We start from the raw sequence: 18,198 nt of genomic DNA on the forward strand, positions 1-18,198 counted from the left end.
CAAGACATAACATGCTAATTAGTGAGTTTTAGAGCTGCCGGTAGGACTTTTTACCTTAGCTAAAGCCAAGCTAGCTGTTTCCTCTGACCTAGCTAGCTCGTCTCTTAGCTCTAGCATCACATTCAGTGTACAGACACGATAGGAGTATTGATCATCTCATTAAACTCTATTTGGAGAACTTTGATAGTGTGTCAGCAGGATAAGTTGCCCTGCGTTTGGTCATCCTAAAATCTCAAGGGTGAGGAGATAATGGCTGAATTTGAACGCCGTATAACTCAGTGTGACACTTCGTAGACATTCCAGTTGTACTCGCACGAGCCTCAGAGCCTATTTCTCAGTCTGCACTGAAAACAAACAGAGACCAGTCACTCATGGGGAGACTTCGACCAAAGCACGGCCCTGTCAATCAACCGTTAGAACTGCCGACTGCCAATTAACAGCATTCCTTTCGCAGTCATTAAACCGGGGCTTTTGATTGGGGTCCACTGGGCCGGAGGAGTGTGTTCCCACAGGCGGTGACACCGGCAGATAGGCTGATGCCCGGCAGGAATTAAAATCCCTAGCATGGATATCTGGGCAAAGTGGTCGAGGACGGGAGGAGAGGAGTCTTCTGAAGGAACTCTTTCTACTTTGCAAGACGAAAGTGACCCGTACACGTGAGCAGGATCAAATATTTGAAGACTAAATAAGCAAATTCGAAATGTATACGCTGTTATGAATGGAGACTTTGACCACATTCAGTCTGATATCCATCTCTCTCCTGTTCTACATATATGTAGCGGAAGTTAATCCACAACTCAACACTTCACCTCCTTCCACATTGAGGCTCTCTCCCTTGCAGTTGCTGTGCGAAAGTGTGTATCCATACGCCCGTGTATCTGTGCAGCACGTGCAAATGCTAGACCCATATGTTTGGCTGCCCCCCCCCCCCCTCTCCTCTGCTCTCAAAGCCCAGTGATGTAAAACATATGGCAGGTTAGACAGATGGACGGACTGGGTCGGACCCACACGCACACTCACACAAAGGGCAGTTACTAATGGCTGTGCTCTGCAGACAGCCCAGTAATGAAAACCACTCATCATCTCCTGATTGTGAAACAGTCCAGTAGCAGACCGTACGGTGGAAGGTTTCCCACCACACTCTGTTATTGCTCAGTGTTTGGATTCCACTCCTTTGTTTCGTTGCCCTAATTTGACTGTTATGGCATTGTCTATATGGCAATGAGCAAATCGGACGGCGAAAAGGAGTATCTTAGAAAACTGGTCACAAATACGTCTTTATAAAAGGTGGAACGATTCGCTAAAGCAGCGGGGCACTGTAGTTTTTCGCAAATTGTATTCAAACAGGAGAAAATGGTGCATTTGTTGGGGACTATTTCTTTTCAGGAGACTTGAGGAATGACAAACATTTGAGTCTGTTTTCTCTTCCTCTCTCAAACTGGGAGTGGCCCCCGCCGAGATCCATCCCAGCGCTATCCGGTGATGTAATGTTGACACGGTCTTTGAGCTCCTTTTGGACACAGATCTACGTAGCGTGTAAATGTTTAGAAAAGTGCGAGCCAGCGATGACACGCAGTACATGTAGAAGTCCAATTTATAGATTTAACATATGGGTTCGCCAAGTAATGTCATAGTTTGAGCAGAACCTCGTCATCAGCTGTGCTCAGGAGCCGATTTCCTACAAGGCAAGCGCAGTGCTGGGGAACTTAAACATCAGAGTATCATCAACTTTAAAAAGACTTTGTAGTGTCAAACATGTTTATTATTATCAAATGTGATTTTTCTTTAACGTGAACATCAATAACCAATAAGGTATTTCCCACAGAATTAGATTCTATTCGTGGTGGTAGACCCGCTGAAGCAGGATGGGAAATAATCTCAAAAGGATTCCAGCTTCAGATGCGAGAGGGTGTCAGACTTTTAAAAGTCTCCCTGTGTATGGTGGGAATACAAATCCACTGTCAGACACTATTTTATCCTTATGTTCAGAGCAGTCCAGGAGTTATTTTGTGATAAAGTATTGCCGTCCTCACTTTATCTTAACGTGCCTCTCCCCAACCCTGTCTCCTAAAAATGATGTTAACTTAAGTTCCGTATGTAAATGATGTGTGTTACGTACGTTGTTTCACGTGGGACACAAACAAAGGTGTCCTGGGTGAAATTCCCGTGTTTGTTAACTTGGTTAGGTTTGGTAAAAGATCCTCTTTCGGTTTAAAATAAGTACTTTTGTTTTGTTACGTATCTTAAGTTGTGGTTTCATGCGAGACATGAACAGAGGTCATCTGAGTGAACGTCTCGTGTTTGTTTGATCCATCCGTCCACATGACCTCTGTTCTATGTACACTTCTTAGTGCTCTTAGTAAACACTCTAAAAATACTGTGAGTGGCGTAATAGCCTTCATCGAGATCAGAGGTGCTAAACTAAGATGTATATAATATAGAACTCTCACGACGTCTTACCAGGAAGTCGTCCATGGGGAACTGCAGCATGTCCCGCAGAACATCGCTGATGATCTGCGTCTTCCTCTGCAGAAGCACATTCTCATAGTCCAGAGGCTCTATGATCTTCGGTTTTACCTGAAAGAACAAATTGCAGGAGTGGATCAGCAAGCGGCAAAACGTGGCAAGGGCAGCTAAGTGCTTCTGTTCTGTCCAGCTGTGCTCTGTCATTGAATTTCCATCCGTCGTCGAACCGCTAATTGTACAGTTAATAAGGGTATCAGTGTTACAAGTCTGGGGTGTTCACGCTGTCTGGACAACAAGTTGCTTTTGTCTTTTACTGACAGCTACAGCAGCGAGAACCGGCACAGAGACACGCGTGAATGCGGGTTAACAGAAGAGGAGACGGGGAGAGGAGCGAGGGATGGATGGATGGATGAGCGAGAGTCTGCGTGCGCCATTGTACCAGCCACTGTGTCATGAGCTCACGTTCTAAACCTGAACGAGAGAAGCAAATAGCGCAGGAAGATGGACGGTTCAAAGTCCTTATGCTACATTGAAACAGAGACGGCTTTGTAAGCATGGATGCTTGGCAGAGGGTAAAGATAGTTGAGCGGAGTTCTTGACGGAGAGATTAAAGACATTCCACAGAAAAGACTCCCGACTGTGATATTAAAAAAAACACAACTTCTCATATGACACACACGTGCGGCTGCGTCGGCATATTCAGATCCTAAGGAAGTAAACAAAGCTTTGATCTATTTACAGCTGAGCTAAAACAGATTTTAAACGTTTTTAAATACTTTATGTGACACCCAACCTAATTCCACACCTGTACATTTGTTTTTGACACAAATTCATTTTCAGGTATGAGGACACTGTGCATAAAGCTGTGGGACAAAACATCTGTTCCACATGATCTACTTTGCAGCTACTGACGTTTTAGGCGTCAGAAGAGAACATAGATAAGGAGGCAGTTCATGTCATATGGTGTTATACAGAAACATGTCCAATCCATCCAATAGTCTTTGAGATGTTTTATATTGTCAGTGGACCAAAGTTGACCCCTAGTAATGAAGTGCAAAGTCCCCTTTACTGACAAAGAAACAAACAGACAAATCTGCCACTAGACAAAATATTACCCAGAGTTCCATCTTTCTGTATGTTGGCCCAGCCGCCGGGCGCGGCTGTGATCCATATTATTTGGATTAGCCTCTTGATCTGGGCCCAATGAGCGCATAACGAACCGAGGCCAATTAAACGGCCGTCTGACCGCGGCTTTACATTCTCACTGGCCCAACCGATCCTCCCGATGATGTCATGAAAACATCCCTCCGTATCGCTCAGCCCTTTGGATGTAAGAGATCATCTGATAAGCAGAAAATCCAACCGATTTCCAACTGGATTATTGCCATTCAGACGGAAGATAACGACGAGCAGCTGTGAACTGTGACACCTCAGTAATTATCTCACATGAATACGTTGGAGGGTTGTGGGATTGAGTTTCACTTTAAGGCTGATGGAGATGTGGCTGTTATTGGGCTCTATAAACTCAAATACTGTCAGTTTGATAACAAGTTATAATCTGGATTTGCTGAACAAAAAAAATAATCTGAATTAAGTAAAATTATGCAATAAAATTACATATTTATCGCAGTTAAGTGACAAATTCTAAAGTTTCCAAACGCCAGTCCAACTTTGGAAATATCTACATCTTAAAAAAGAAAAGAATAAGTTGGTATCTTTTATCATTGCACCAACTTGTCAGCCTGACTCTGAGGCACAGGAACAGTTAATGAACAAAGAGCCACAAGTGCTCCATTTCCTAAAAAAAGATCAACATTCAACCCTCTGGAGGGGGTCTGCCCTGAAGCTGCTATTTCCCATTTCCGTCGAACCCTTTTAAAAGAAAAGAATCTTCAAAGCTGCTCTTGGAGTCTGAGATAAAAAAAAAACAATCAGATCGCATCAGTTCCACTTACAACCCAAAAGAGGGAGAGGATTTTTAGAAGAAAAAATGTGCTTCTATGTGAAAGATGGCACCGTGCGCACTTACCGCTGCCACCTGTGACCCGACCTCCACCTCCTCCTCAATCTCAGCCAGGCTCTTGTACTGCTGTGGAGACTCTATCACCATCTCCCTTTTGGGGGCTTTGCCAGCCCGGCCCTGCATGGTGGTCAAGTCCTCCCTGCCCGCCGGTAAACAGGTGCGAGACTCACCGCTCACACACCATGGCACAGAGTCGCCCCGCGTGTGCGTGGAGGTAGGGAGAGCTTTTAGCCGACGTCCAGTGAGATTCCCTCTTCTGTTCTCAATCGCAGTAGCCCGGCCTCCCTCTCCCTCTCTCTCTCCCTTCCTCTCTCTCTCCCCCGCTCTGTCTCTCCCCCGCTCTGTCTCTCATCAGAAGGGCCCCTCCCACCCTCACAGCTGTGCAGCTGTGAGCGTGTGTTTGTATGTACAGTGTGTGAGGGGGAGGAGGGGAGGGAGAAATGGACCACTCCCCCATGACAAAAACTTCGAAGAGGCCCAGAGATCATGTTGTCATGCGCCTGCTCCACCTGCCTTGTGTGTGTGTGTGTGTGTGTGTGTGTGTGTGTGTGTGTGTGTGTGTGTGTGTGTTGTGTTGGAAATATAAAGAAAAGGTAGAAGATAAGGTACGCAACAAAAGTTGTGTATCATTCTAAATTAAAGGGTAAATATTTTGTACAATTCAAAGTACCAATAAAACATGTATTGGTACCCATCAGTAGGTGCAAGAAAAGATAAGTAAGAAAAATAATCAATAATAATAGGGAACCCAAAATACCATCACTCAGTATACGGTAGATGTCAATGGCCTGTGGCTTTAAGAGAGCACTACACTGATTTAGCTTAGCACTCCTACAGCATTGGACAATGGAGCCTCCAGTCTCAAGCACAAATGAGGAGCTACCAGGCGGCAACCTCAGGTTCTGAAAAGTGAAGCCAATCCGGAAGTGCCTTAAAGCTGCATTCTCTCTAGTGTCCATCAGGGGGCGACTCCTCTGGTTGTATAGAAGTCTAGTCTAAAATGACTCTACTTCTCTCTGGATTTATTCCCTCAGTAAACATTGTAAACATGAGTTTATGATCTCAATCTCTAGTTTACAGTCTTCTTCAATACAGCATGATGTTCATTTAGAACATTATGCTCCATTTAGAGTCAAACAGACCATAAAGCAGGGGATGCTTTAGGGCGGGGCTACCTTGTGGAAGCGACTGAGATCATTCTTTTATGTGCAGGGCAACATCTGGCATGACTTAAACATTGCTTTCTTAGTAAAACATAATGAAACATAGATATAAAAATGGACTGAATTGTCATTTAAATGACAAGAAATTGAAAGTACAGAAATGCCGAAGATACGTTTTGAAACTGTCAACCGTTCTTTATTTCTTCCACCAGAAAATAGTGACAAGCCTACTTTTCTGTGTGTAGCATAGTGTTCTACTGGTAGCTTGCCAGAGAATTCCTCCATGATCTGATGACGTGACCGGACATAAAAGATGGTCTAGGTCCTTCTCTAGCATCAGCTGCTATTGTCAGATGGATCCTATACTGCTGAAGAGATTCAAAACAACTGTCGCGAGCCACAGTAACAGCGCGCAGAAACCCAATCTGTGTTGATAAAGTTCTGCTCCTCATTGATATTTTGCTCCGCTTTGAACTGGCGCTACGCCGTATCCGCTGCAGCGGGCGCTCACAGCAGGGTCAGTAAAAACACTCTTATCCGGCTCTCAGACTACACACACACACACACACACACACACACACACACACACACACACACACACACACACACACTCTCCTGCTGCTTCAGGAACAGTTAGAGCTGCCCCTTGTTCCTCCGTCCAGTCAGCGTCCTCCCCTTTAATCTTCAAGAACACCGAGGCGCTTCGGCTCAGCTGTTTTCTATCGCAGAGAGTGTGCTTTGCAACGATGACATTTAAAGTTGTCAATGAGGAGTTAATGTGGGTCAATTTATGCAAATCCTCTTTTTTTCTCTCTCTCTCTCTCTCTCTCTCTCTCTCTCTCTCTCTCTCTCTCTCTCTCTTCTGCTGCGTTAAACACAACTCCCAAACCACACGGTCGATGTTTACAAGCCACTGAATCGTTCCGACTTAACAAGCGTGATTAATAACTCACCCACCAAGTCTCTCTCCATGGGAAGAGAAGTCGGGGCTCTCTTGAAAGAAATAGAGGGAAGGGGGTGTGGTGGGGGGGATGTCAGAGGGAGGGGATGACACGCCACGGGTCAGGATGACTTCAAAGGCCTCTGCTGCAGTTTCGGTGCCATCACCCCAGACAAAATGTAGCACAAAGGCGGGCAAGGATGTGTGTGTGTGTGTGTGTGTGTGTGTGTGTGTGTGTGTGAGTTTCACTTTTTGTACAGCGGGGTTCTCTGATGTGTGAGGCACCGTGCATGATTTGCATAGCTTGTTTTAACTGTACTCCCTTCAAAGGGACTTGCTGAAATGTACCATTCAGAGAAATAACTTGCCTTGAAAAAAACGCAGGAAATCGCACGGAGGCTGTGAAATGAGGTTGTTCAACTCCGCCGAGAGAGGGGAGGCGAGACGGAAGGAGCTTCGTGAGCCACAGGAATAACCGCCACGAGTGGAGCGGCTAATACAAGTGTGTGGGGCTGCCACTGCCACGACGATAGCATCAAATAACCAGGCGGCATCCTCCTGTTCCGAAAAGTGAAGCCAATGCGCAAGTGCCTTAAACCTGCATTCTCTCTAATGGCCATCAGGGGGCGACTCGCTAGTTTCAAGTCTTCTTCAATACAGCATGATGTTCATTTAGTAAAGGATAAAACAGGGTATGCTTTAGGGCGGGGCTGCCAGAGACGTATACGGCGTCTCTACGTCACTCCTCCGCACTCCAAATATGGTCATTCTGTTCACTAGTTGCAAAAAATACTTGGATTCTGATGCTTATGCTGGTTGGAAACAACTTCCTTTTAGTGGCAGTACGAACGATTTTTTGGGCTGAAGTATGCAAAGCAAATCTCTGTGACTTGACTCTCCTCTGGCCTCGGCCTGTGAAGGACTGCTGACTGGACTGCGGCGGCCTCAGCGACGGCGTCGCCAGCTCAGCGTGATAATCAGCCTCTTGTCAGAGAGCCTGCCTGCCACTGAGGTCACCCCGCTTCATTCACCCGCATCTCCGGAGCGCTCCGGAGCGCCATCACGCTTCCCGGAGCCATCGCTGGTACTCTGCCAAGAGACACCACGAGAGTTTGTGTCCGAGCAGCGTGCATGATGGGAGCGCAAATGAGTTTACGAGGCCATCTGCGTAAGAGCTTGACGTAAAAAAACACCCCCCGAAAGAATGGTCAAAGAGAGAGAGAGTGAAGGAAAAGGATTTATGCACAGCTTGAACTCATTAGCACATGTGAGCCTTCCACACCCTTCTCAAGAGACACACACACACACACACACACACACACACACACACACACACACACACACACACACACATGGAGCGTCACACAAGTCTGTGGAGAATTGCATAAGGGCAATGACGTAACGCTTGGGGGCCGACCATCGCTGCAGGCACTCCGGGGAGAGAAAGTGTGAGGGCGTTGCCTGAGAAGAAGCGAAACGCCCCCATCAGACCGACCCATGATACACACATGCTAGTCGGCTTCCTGACCGAAAAACTCTGTCACAAGCCGTGAGTGTCCATCGCGCTAAAAGAAAAGCAGAATTTCCTTTAATCAAAGAAGCAAAGAGCAGCTCTGTCTTGTGGTCAACATTATGTTACTGTGCCTCCAGGTAGAACAGGGGGAAAACATGTGGGACAAGTTAAATGCGATAGTGGAGGAGGGGAGTTCCTCCATGATGTCAGAGCTCTCAGAGGTGCTGAGCGATCGCCTCGAGACTGTGCAGCAACGTGAACCCGAAGAGAGCAGAAAGTCCCTGGGATTAGTCCATAGGAACAGGATGTAGATCCATTCATGCTCCTGTCTGCTTTACAGAGGAATTGATCCATCACCTGCACTGGAGCACAATGTCGGAATGTAGCAGGACTTCCAAAAATGTATTGTGTGTACAATATTAATTAGTGGAATTATCGTAAATAAGTCAGTAAATACTCTAAATACTGTACAGGAAAATAAAATGGTGTCTGGTGACCTGGGATTGGAGAGACGGAGAGGAAGCTATCGTAGCTTAGCTGTGCTTCAGCGTTGCAAAGGGAGGGTTTAGCCTCTATATCTTGGAGAACTCACTAATCCACACTCATAGGTTTTCCTTTTAAAACCCCGTTTTAACCATCAGATGGATCCTATGTTGGATCTAGTTCTAGAAATGATGCATACTAGCACTTCTAAAAACGAATATCCCATGACTATTCACGCACACTGGGCATGCGGGTGCCTCTGTTAACAGGAAGTAGATTGGTGTCTTAGTTACAGAAAATACAACAGTTTTATTGTCCTCTTTAACAATGAAAGCTTGTGCTTGATATCTAAGATCGTCCTCTGTATACTCAAACGGACACATTTTGTGGAAAGTTAGTTTGCTTTAAATGAACACTTACAAATCAAAGTTTTACTAGATTATGGGTCCATAGATTTGTGTTGCCGTTCTGTATTCCGCTGCAACCGAAAGATGTAATTGTTGTTTGTAAGGGACGGGTTATGGGAGGCCAACGGCAGCTTAATGGTTGTAAAGGAAACACTGCACCCAAAAGAGATAATGGTTTATAGTGAGCGTCCTTGCCTCAGTGTGCACTAGAACTCCTACTTAACCCCCTCGCCATCGATTGTCCATTAAATCTCTTTGATTTAGCACAGAGCAGGCTGTGAGCTAATGGAGCTAACTTGAGGAGAGTAGCTTAATGTAGCAGTGCATAAATCCAAGAGGAAGACAACATGGCTACGGACCTATTGTACTTTCCTTGCTCAGTATACGGACAAACTCTGGCAAATCCTGAGACTTATGTTTCCTCGCAGCCAAATGTTAAGCTTTTGATCTGCCGCAGTAATTGTGCGATCGTGGGGCACTGAAAGATATACTTCACTTCTGAAATCCAGCTCCTCGGGGGAGTCTATTAGGAAGATTATTAGCCAAAAAAATCTGCTGATCGGTGCTCAATCCGACCGACGAGCCTCCGCTCTATCTGTAAATTATTCATTTTTAACTTTAGCTCTAGCTAGTGGAGTCACTGATCAAATACAGGAAAAAATATCTAAATCTAATTAAGAGGAGAATTCAGTCATATGGACTCAAGGAGATGAATCCTTACTTGCAGATTTAAACACATTTTGTGTGGTAAACATTCTGGATAACAGTTAAAGAAAATGGAAAAAGAAACAGGCACACTGGAGTTTTAATTCAATTAAAACCTGATTGCAAAACTGTGGAACATTCCTGGAAATGACCCTCGGTGCGCGCCAGCGAAGAGGTAATATGTCAAAGTGGGTTTACCAGAGCGGTGGTGGGAATCCAGTGTTGAGATCCCCTCAGGCTCAGCGTCTCCTCGTCCTCCTCCAGAGCCCCCAGCTCCACCGCCCCCTTGATGTAGCCGCAGTTCCTCTCGAGGATGGAGCGCAGCCCCTCCAACAGAACCACGCTGGTGGTGCATCCCATGGTGCCACCAAGCGCTCGCCGCCACCATGCAGGAAAACGATCTCACTGCCGGAGCCTGATCTGTCAACTCTTTGTCGTGGATGCAGCAACTTGATCTCCACAACCTTGACCTCTTCCCACGAGGTAGAGAAAGTCCTCTTACAGGTGTGCGTGAAAGTCACTCAGGTATCAGTTTCCCCGAGGAGCCGAGGAGCAACCGCTACCCTCCGAAGGGAATCTCAGCCCTGAGTCGTATCCTCCGGTGTTCTGCTCAGCAGGGATGGAGGGATGAGCCCGCGGAGGAGAGAAGCTGCTCGCTCAGCCGAAGCAGGGCGTTCCTTCCTTCCTTCCGCCGGGGGGGACGAGGATGCTCAGACGCTCTCGCTTTGCTCTCTCACCGACTCCTCTTCTTCTTCTTCGCTGGATCGCTTTCCCTCCCTCTTCTCTCAACCTTGCCATCTCTCTCCATCATGCAATCACGCCTGTCACTTTCACTTCTTCTCCTCCCCTCCCAGCAGGCCCCCCCCCCCTCCTCCCTCCTCCCTCGCTCACTCTCACAGCTTAGTCACTCTCTGACTCCGCATGCTTTGTCAACAGTAAAGGCGCCGCGTTCACCAACAAAGACGCACTCACACACAAACTGGCTGCTGCAGACTCCTTCTCTCTGCCCCTTACCCCTCCTTACTTCTTTCTCCGACATGGAAATTACAAGCGATGCAGTCATCCTTCTGATGTCACCTACATGCGCTCTAAGACATAAAGAGGAATGATTTAACTTGTCTTGACCTTCGTTGCCAGGCCCACAGACTCCTGGTCGGACTGATAAATCAAGCCCGGTGCGTCACAGGACGAGCAGGACAAACCCTCATGATCTCATTAACATCCTCGCATCCTCTCAGACAGAAGCAAGGGTGTGAGATGAAGGATACAGCCTTGTTTATGCAAGGATTCATTTAAATCTCTGGGAATTTTCTTCTGGTGTAAATATTTCATCAGCGGGTGACACACTCACCTACTTTATAAGGGGATGACGCAGCGAAATGTGTAAGAAGGATAATCATATAACAAAGCAAGAGATGGCACGAAGTAGAAGCGGCATTTGGAACAACAGGAAACGGTTATGGTGGCCGCAAATGACAACTAGAAAAAGAGACTTATTTCTCAAGAAAATGTACTCAATGCTGAAATTTTGGAAACATTTGGAACTGGACACGGAAAGAGTTAAAGTTGGAGTAAAACAATAACAAACAAGCAGCTGATGGAAGTGCAGTGTTTCCATCTAATTGTCAAGCTAATTTTAAGCAAACAAAAATGTCGCCAAAAAAAAAAGAAATGTGAATTAGGTGCATTTCCGTCAGTTTGAAGCTAATAAACTCTGCTACACAAAGCGGAGAGGTCAGAAGGAGATATACGTTACATTTTTACTGTCGAGCTAACATTAGCAGAGTACGCTAGCACATAGCACATCTATGCTACGCAAGCTAGGTAGCATTTATTCAGGGAGTGCAGTTAGTGACAGTGTGGGCTCCCTTGCAGCTCTGACGGTTTGCCGGAGTATCAGCGGGGGCGGGGCTTAGCAAAGGGTCAAATTGGGGGATTTTTAATCATTCCTTCATGTCAGCTAACATGCTATCCATGATATCCAAGAGTACGCTGACGGCAGAAAAGGCTGATCGGTTGCATCACTTCTTTTTCGACAAAGGCCAAAAACCACCTCAATGGTGCCTTAAAACTTGTTTTCAGGTTCTATAGAATTTTGCAGTTTCCATACAGCTCTTCTAAAGCCATACTTCAAAATGTCCATAATAAGTGAATGGTCTGTGGCGTAGTGCCACTTCAAAGCTGGAAGCTAGTTTCTGTCAATGCAGAGTTTTCAGGCTGATTCAAAAAGCCTCAACAGCATCCTTTGAACAATGTCATTACATTATGGGCTGTCCCTCAGGGGCTGCATTAATCTAATGAAATCCAAACTGCACCCCACAATGCACCCAATAACCTTTTTCACACAGACATCTGCAAACTGGGGAAACTACAGATTGCACCGGACCACAAAATCATTTCATCAGAATCCAAAGAAGACATTCATCCGATGTAGAGCAGCCCACCCCCCCCCCCCCCCCCCCAGTCAGCAAAGTAAATGTAAGATGCTCATCGTCTTATCCACAAAACAGTCTGGTCCATCTGTCCTTGATCACAAATGTACTCCTTTATGGTTTTTGCATTGGCAGTTTTAGACCAAAATGTGGCTTTTCAAAGAAGTGAATAGTCTTTTATTCTGAAAAACTAAATATGAGAGATTATGGTTGGTCTCCTGGCAACAAGACAAGTTATTTTAGAGAAAGAAAAGAATCATAAGTGGCAATACACAGCGTCATTGCACAAGCTGCAAAAACCAAATCAATCAAACCTCGTGTAAAGACTCAAAGGGTGAAAGACCAAATGAAACCCTTGTCTCCCATGCCATGGCTACATGCTGACAGAATAATAAAGAGTCTTTGTCTTTTCATGTTTGAATCCTTACAGCATGAACATTTCTGTGCAGCGCCTGGTGGAGACGTGCATCACTGCTGCCCCCCACAGGCTGCTCCTCACACCGCAACAACACTGAGGCCTGATGACTCACTGGGGGGACAAAATAAATAAAAAATAAGGCAGACGATTGCTCCTTACCTCATCTTTTCAAACAGATATTGTGAAACACACGCAAACATGAGAGCGTTGCCCGAAAACACACTGCAACGTGAGCCGGAGAGCACACAAAGCACAGCGCTGACTCAAACAAGACGGTGCGGCGGCCAAGTTTCACTGCAGTGGTTTTAATGGTAAAACTATCTGAGGTTTGTTTTGCAAAGCTAGGCCTGGGAGAGTCCTAATCCACTCTGAGTGTTGCATGCAGTCAGTCATGTGAATGCATTTAGAGGGAATCCATGTCCAACGTGATTACATAGCATTAACACAAGCTTTTTCTTTACCAATGACCGTGGAACTTGACTTACAGTCACGCTGGCCGCTCTTTGAGGGCCGTACTTAGAAACAGCGGAGCTGCGATGCTCGCATGTCGATGCTTAGCGTTTTCAGCATGCTAATCTGCACTAAATACTAAAATATCAGATCATTTTGCGCGTATTGTGGCTATAAACCAAAGTATTGGACAGATTTAAAAACAGGAGAAATGTGCGTCTCACCGCATCATCCATTTGGAGTTACGTGCTTGTTAAAGGGTTGCTTTCCAAGGACCATTGAAAAGGCCCCATTGCACTTTTAGTGCACGTAGTTGTCACTGCGATTCTCTTCATCTTAGGGAAATGTGCCCATAGTTTCATCAGGGACTTAAAATCCAGGCTACTAATAATGGATGCAGCTGGAGAATCTGGGTTACACTCATGTGATTTGGGGGTTGAGAGTCTCATGAAAGGCCTGCAGGTGATCTGGCCGACGAGGACAGGAAAAAAAACAACTGTGTCTGTGTTGAATATTCTAACTAACCAGTAATGAGACAAACCAACACACTGCTGTCACCTTTAATACATCATGCTAGCTAGGTTCATGAGCTCTATTTCTACCTGACTTCCACATGGAGGGATTATCATGCAGCCAAAAGGAACGTGAAGGTTTTCCACACTAAAATGAAATGGCTATTTTTAGAGAATTGTGTCAACTGGGTCAGAGGATTTTTTTTTTTATTTTTTTTTTTTATATGGTCACTGCCCAACGTCTGGCTGCACTGCTGTGGCTAATCGTGTATATTAAAGACACGGTATCCATTACAAATAAGTGACACAGTGAACTCTGATGTGATCATGTTAAGATGCTACACAGAGCATTGTGAACATCACACTTGAGGACCATCACAATGTTAGCGCCATAGATGTCTATGGTTAGTCATTGTGAGCATGTTAGCACGCTGACTGTACATAGCTGTATCCCAAATCTGTACATACTAATTCTATCCTGCATGCTAATGATCACTGGTATACCTTTAAAGCAAAATCTTTCTTTCTATATATTTCATAAAAACAGGAAATTATACAACACATGTGACTTTGGACATCAATTAAACTTCCCAAGAGACTTCAAAATGTTCCTCCCTTGATTTCATCCATATTTTTTTGTTTCTTAAGATCTTTCCGGACAATACCCACAATGTATTTTAATGTCTTTCAGGTGGGAGCAGCGTTAGTTGTGTTTCACCAGAAGCTAAACTTTCTCTTTTCATTTGTATCTTATCAAAGTGCTCATGATCACACTCTTCTTTAACCAAATACTACACTGATGTAGTCCCCGTCTGTAATATTCAAAGTACTCCAGGAATATGTCTGATCATAGGAACTGTCTGAGTTTCTTCACACAAAGATCTGTTGGAATTTTGTGAAACTGCTAAACTTGAAATGTAATGTCACTGTCTGCTAAAGCTACGGCAGACTGTTACCATGAAGCGCAAGAAAACTCAAAACACTGAAGATGTTGCAATACGTTGAAATCTCCCTCCCACTCTCTCTAGAATCAACACTTCAGGTCTTGTTGCAGAAACAAAAACACGCAGCAGCTGTCTAATAAAAATGATGTGGCACTCAAACAAGTACAGGCCTTTTTGTTTTTTTTGTTTCCATTCGTAAGCCTGCAGGCTCTAAAGAATGATCACAGCCTTGATTGTGGTGGAGACTGTGGCAACACGTCAAAACCATGTCATGAAGTAAGAATTTTGCATTGCAGTGGTGCTGATTTGTGCTGCTTTCTATCCGTTTTAAGGGGGAAATGAAGGCTAACACACGGCAGGCTGGCCGTGGAAGCAAAAAGACAGCGGGCGTTTACGTGTAAACGGCAGAGTACGAGGTAGCCTAAATAAAGAAGAAGTGGAAACCGTATGGCCAGAAAAGCCTAACCCTAACCCTAACCCTCAAATCAGCCATCAGCGGCTGCAACCTCGTGACGCCACGAACCCGGGTCCTGTATCATGACCCAGATGTAGGTCAGCAGTGCTGAAGCGTCTGCAAATCTGCAGATTATCTCTCTTTTTTTTTTTTTCAATGCCCTGATCAGACCAAATTCTCTGAAGAGGAGTTCACTCGCAAGTGGAATTGCTCATAGCTGTTTATGTCTCATAGACAAAAAGAGAGTGGACAAACAACCCGAAATACAAAAAGACAAAGACAGAATGTGAGTGTTTGTATAGTATGTGTGTGTGTGTGTGTGTGTGTGTGTGTGTGTGTGTGTGTGCATGAATAAATGAGTAAAGACACTCGTTCTGCAAGGCAGGGCGAGGGCAGAAAGAGGTATAAAAACCCCCGAGCAAGCATTTACCGCAGTTGGAAGTGATTATTAAAACAGCGGGGCTGTCTTTATGGCTCCACTGCTTGGCCTCCGCTTTGTTTACTAAGGTAGCTGAGCGAGGCGACCGCGCCTGCAGTAACCGTGTGTGTGTGTGTGTGTGTGTGTGTGTGTGTAAGTGAGCATCCAACATGCCCGATCTGGCCTCGGTCTTGAACCTAGATGATTTAGCACATATGCAGGTATTCATAATTAATGGGCCCCGCGGTGCTTTGGTGTGACGCCGGGTGAAAGAGGGCACGTTTTAAAAATAGCCAGGACACCTACCACCATCATCATCCATTATTTAACACAGCCCAGGGATCTGATCTGACATCCATTATGCCCCTCCACACACTGTGGACTGAAACAGAATGAATAGGGCTGCTATGACACCGATTAATATAAAGACTAAATAATGGATTGTGCTCCACTACACCAGGGAAATTAGTACTTTAGGGACTCTTTAAGACCTGCCTTTCAAATACTTCCTCCATTCTTTTGGATTCAATTTACACAACCAGGTAAGATCAAAGACTGCAATGTCCAAGACCAGCCAACCTGCTTCCTGCTGGGTGAAATCTGAGCTGTTGTGGACATTCTTTCATGTCTAGTATACTATATATATATATATATATATATATATATATATATATATATATATATATATATATATATATATATATATATATTTATATATATATATTTGTTTTACCATACCAGCATGTCAGTCAAATGGGCAGGAGGGAAACAGCTGCACCATAAGCACAAAGTCAAAAATAGAGTTCCATGCGGAAGTAAGTTCACACAGAAGCACCACAGCAGCCACATAATGGGACCCAGGTGCAGGCCTGGTCGTCCGCTCAAAAAAGGTACGACGTCTTTTCTTTAAGTGCAGATGTTTCGCTCATTCAGCCAGAACATCATGTAAAGCTGCCGAAGTTAGTTATAGGGACACTCGTCATGGGTAGGTCCCTAACTCTGGAGGAGTTTCTGGGAAAATAACCTTAATTATTACAGCCCAGATTATTTTTTCTTTTGGTTTTGGTTTCAAACAATCAGAAGCAGGCCTTAAATTAGAAACGGTTTATCTGTTTTTCGCGGGTGGGGAGCTGGTGAGGGATAATGGGATTTCCGCAAAACAAGCAACACCTCCTGGTTGGCCCCTCTCCTGTTTACACACTCCCTTGGGCATGAGTGGCAAGAGTGGGGAAAACATGAAATGCACAAAACATCCAGTATCGACAGTACAAACGGTGGCTAATACAACAAAACGAACACTTCTGCTCCACTTCGTCTCGAGTGCGCAACCCCAGCGTACCGTGAAGGCAATGGCGTACACAGTGAGTGTGAGCGTAACATGACGACCCGTGCCCAACCCCAATACAAACTCATTAGCACAGACCAGATCTCAGGGTCACTGGTCAGCGCCTGGTCCTCTGAGCCCCCCCCCATATCATGTGACCACAGGCACTTGACTGCACCGTAGTCTCAGCAACATTTGGAGATTATACCAGACAGCAAAGTGTCTTACTACTAAATATATACACAGACGATTGACAATCTAATATAGTCAGACAGTTAAGATGTTTTTTTATATATGTAATTGAGACTAAACTGGCTGTGCCTTTTTATGACTTTATTACAAGATCAGTAGACACACTGGGACCATGCAGAGAGACAGCAGCCATAATTGACAGCAAGAGCCATTAGTTGCGGGGGGGGGGGCATATTGATCACCGTTAAAGAGCACAGTCACTGGCTTAGTCGGGGTAAGTACCCGAGGATGAGGACACTACCTTTTAACATAGAGGAGGATGTCATGCCTACACAATAATAATATCATCATCCTCATCATAATAGACACATGTGCATCCTGACGCACAGCTGAATAAAAACTGTCTTTGGCAATTTTTACCTTCGTCATTACTGTTTCTGTCTGACCTATCTGGTTGCAAGGTGCACCTGGGGGGGGGGGGGGGGGGGGGGTCAGGTGACAGGATGAACTAAAGAAACGTGTGTGTGTGTGTGTGTGTGTGTGTGTCCCTTTAGAGCTGGAGGTGTATATTTCAGTTACCTGGCAACCCCTTCGAGAAAGTTGTAACAATAGACACATTAGCACTAAGTGACAGCATAGCTATATAAATGTCACCATGCTCAGATAAATATAATAGGTGATAGAACTTATAACTAAAGTTAAAAAGCCCCCCATGCAGGCAGCTTCGTACTGCCGTCTTATGTGAGTGCGTTCCCCCGCTCTTACCATCAACACTGACGTCCTGACGGCCTCGGAGACGCTCTGCCTCAGCTCCGCGGCGGTTCCCGGCTTGTTGAGCCCCCGGGTGAACTTCCTCGCCTCGGGTGGAGCAGAAGCCATGGCGCGGCCCCACCTTTCATCAGACGGCCAGGTTCGCTGAGAGGAGCGGGACCACCGCACGGGGTGTTGCCGTTCCAAGCGGCGACGCGAAGGTTCGGAGTCCCCTTTGCTCCGGGCGGTCTCGACGTGTGTAAAGGCGCACTGGCGCTGTTTTATCCTGCCATTACGGTGCCCTTGAAGTTAACACCAGCGCGTTCACGTGTACAGTTGAAGCGGTAATCCAGGAGGCCAGAGGATAACTGCCCTTGTCCACGGCCGACATCCGAAGCTCGCTTCGCTCTCTGTCCCGTCAGCGGAGGTCCCTCGCGCCAACTGGCACGCCCCCTTCCTCCGTGTAATAGCGTCTAGTGGGACAGCGCTGTAAACTAACTCATCCATCATTTATATATATTTTTATATAACATGACAGCATTATTTCTACACCGTGTCTGAAGGAGACTCTCAGCTAGCTAGATATGCTAGTTATATACAAAGT

General features: G+C 45.5%; 1 protein-coding gene across 4 annotated transcripts in view; it reads right to left on the reverse strand.

Annotated features, from left to right (window-relative positions):
- Nucleotides 1-17,975, reverse strand: part of dock9b (dedicator of cytokinesis 9b) — a 47,157-nt gene extending 29,182 nt beyond the window's left edge. For 2 of the 4 annotated variants that reach the window (XM_068719866.1, XM_068719862.1), the window contains exons 1-2: nucleotides 9,899-10,536; nucleotides 2,461-2,577 (exon numbers count right to left, since the gene is read on the reverse strand). In XM_068719866.1, coding sequence (XP_068575967.1) covers nucleotides 2,461-2,577; nucleotides 9,899-10,060 — 279 coding nt within the window. In that variant the 5' untranslated portion in view covers nucleotides 10,061-10,536. Of the gene's footprint in view, nucleotides 1-2,460; nucleotides 2,578-4,495; nucleotides 4,732-9,898; nucleotides 10,537-17,609 lie in introns of those variants that run through there. The other 2 variants (XM_068719865.1, XM_068719863.1) reach the window with 2 other exon arrangements.
- Between the last annotated feature and the right edge of the window lie 223 nt (nucleotides 17,976-18,198).

This window comes from Cebidichthys violaceus, unplaced genomic scaffold (genome assembly GCF_023349555.1).
Source record: "Cebidichthys violaceus isolate CVI_PGR_0920_01 unplaced genomic scaffold, fCebVio1.0.p SCAF_24, whole genome shotgun sequence".
Lineage (NCBI taxonomy): Eukaryota > Metazoa > Chordata > Actinopteri > Perciformes > Stichaeidae > Cebidichthys > Cebidichthys violaceus.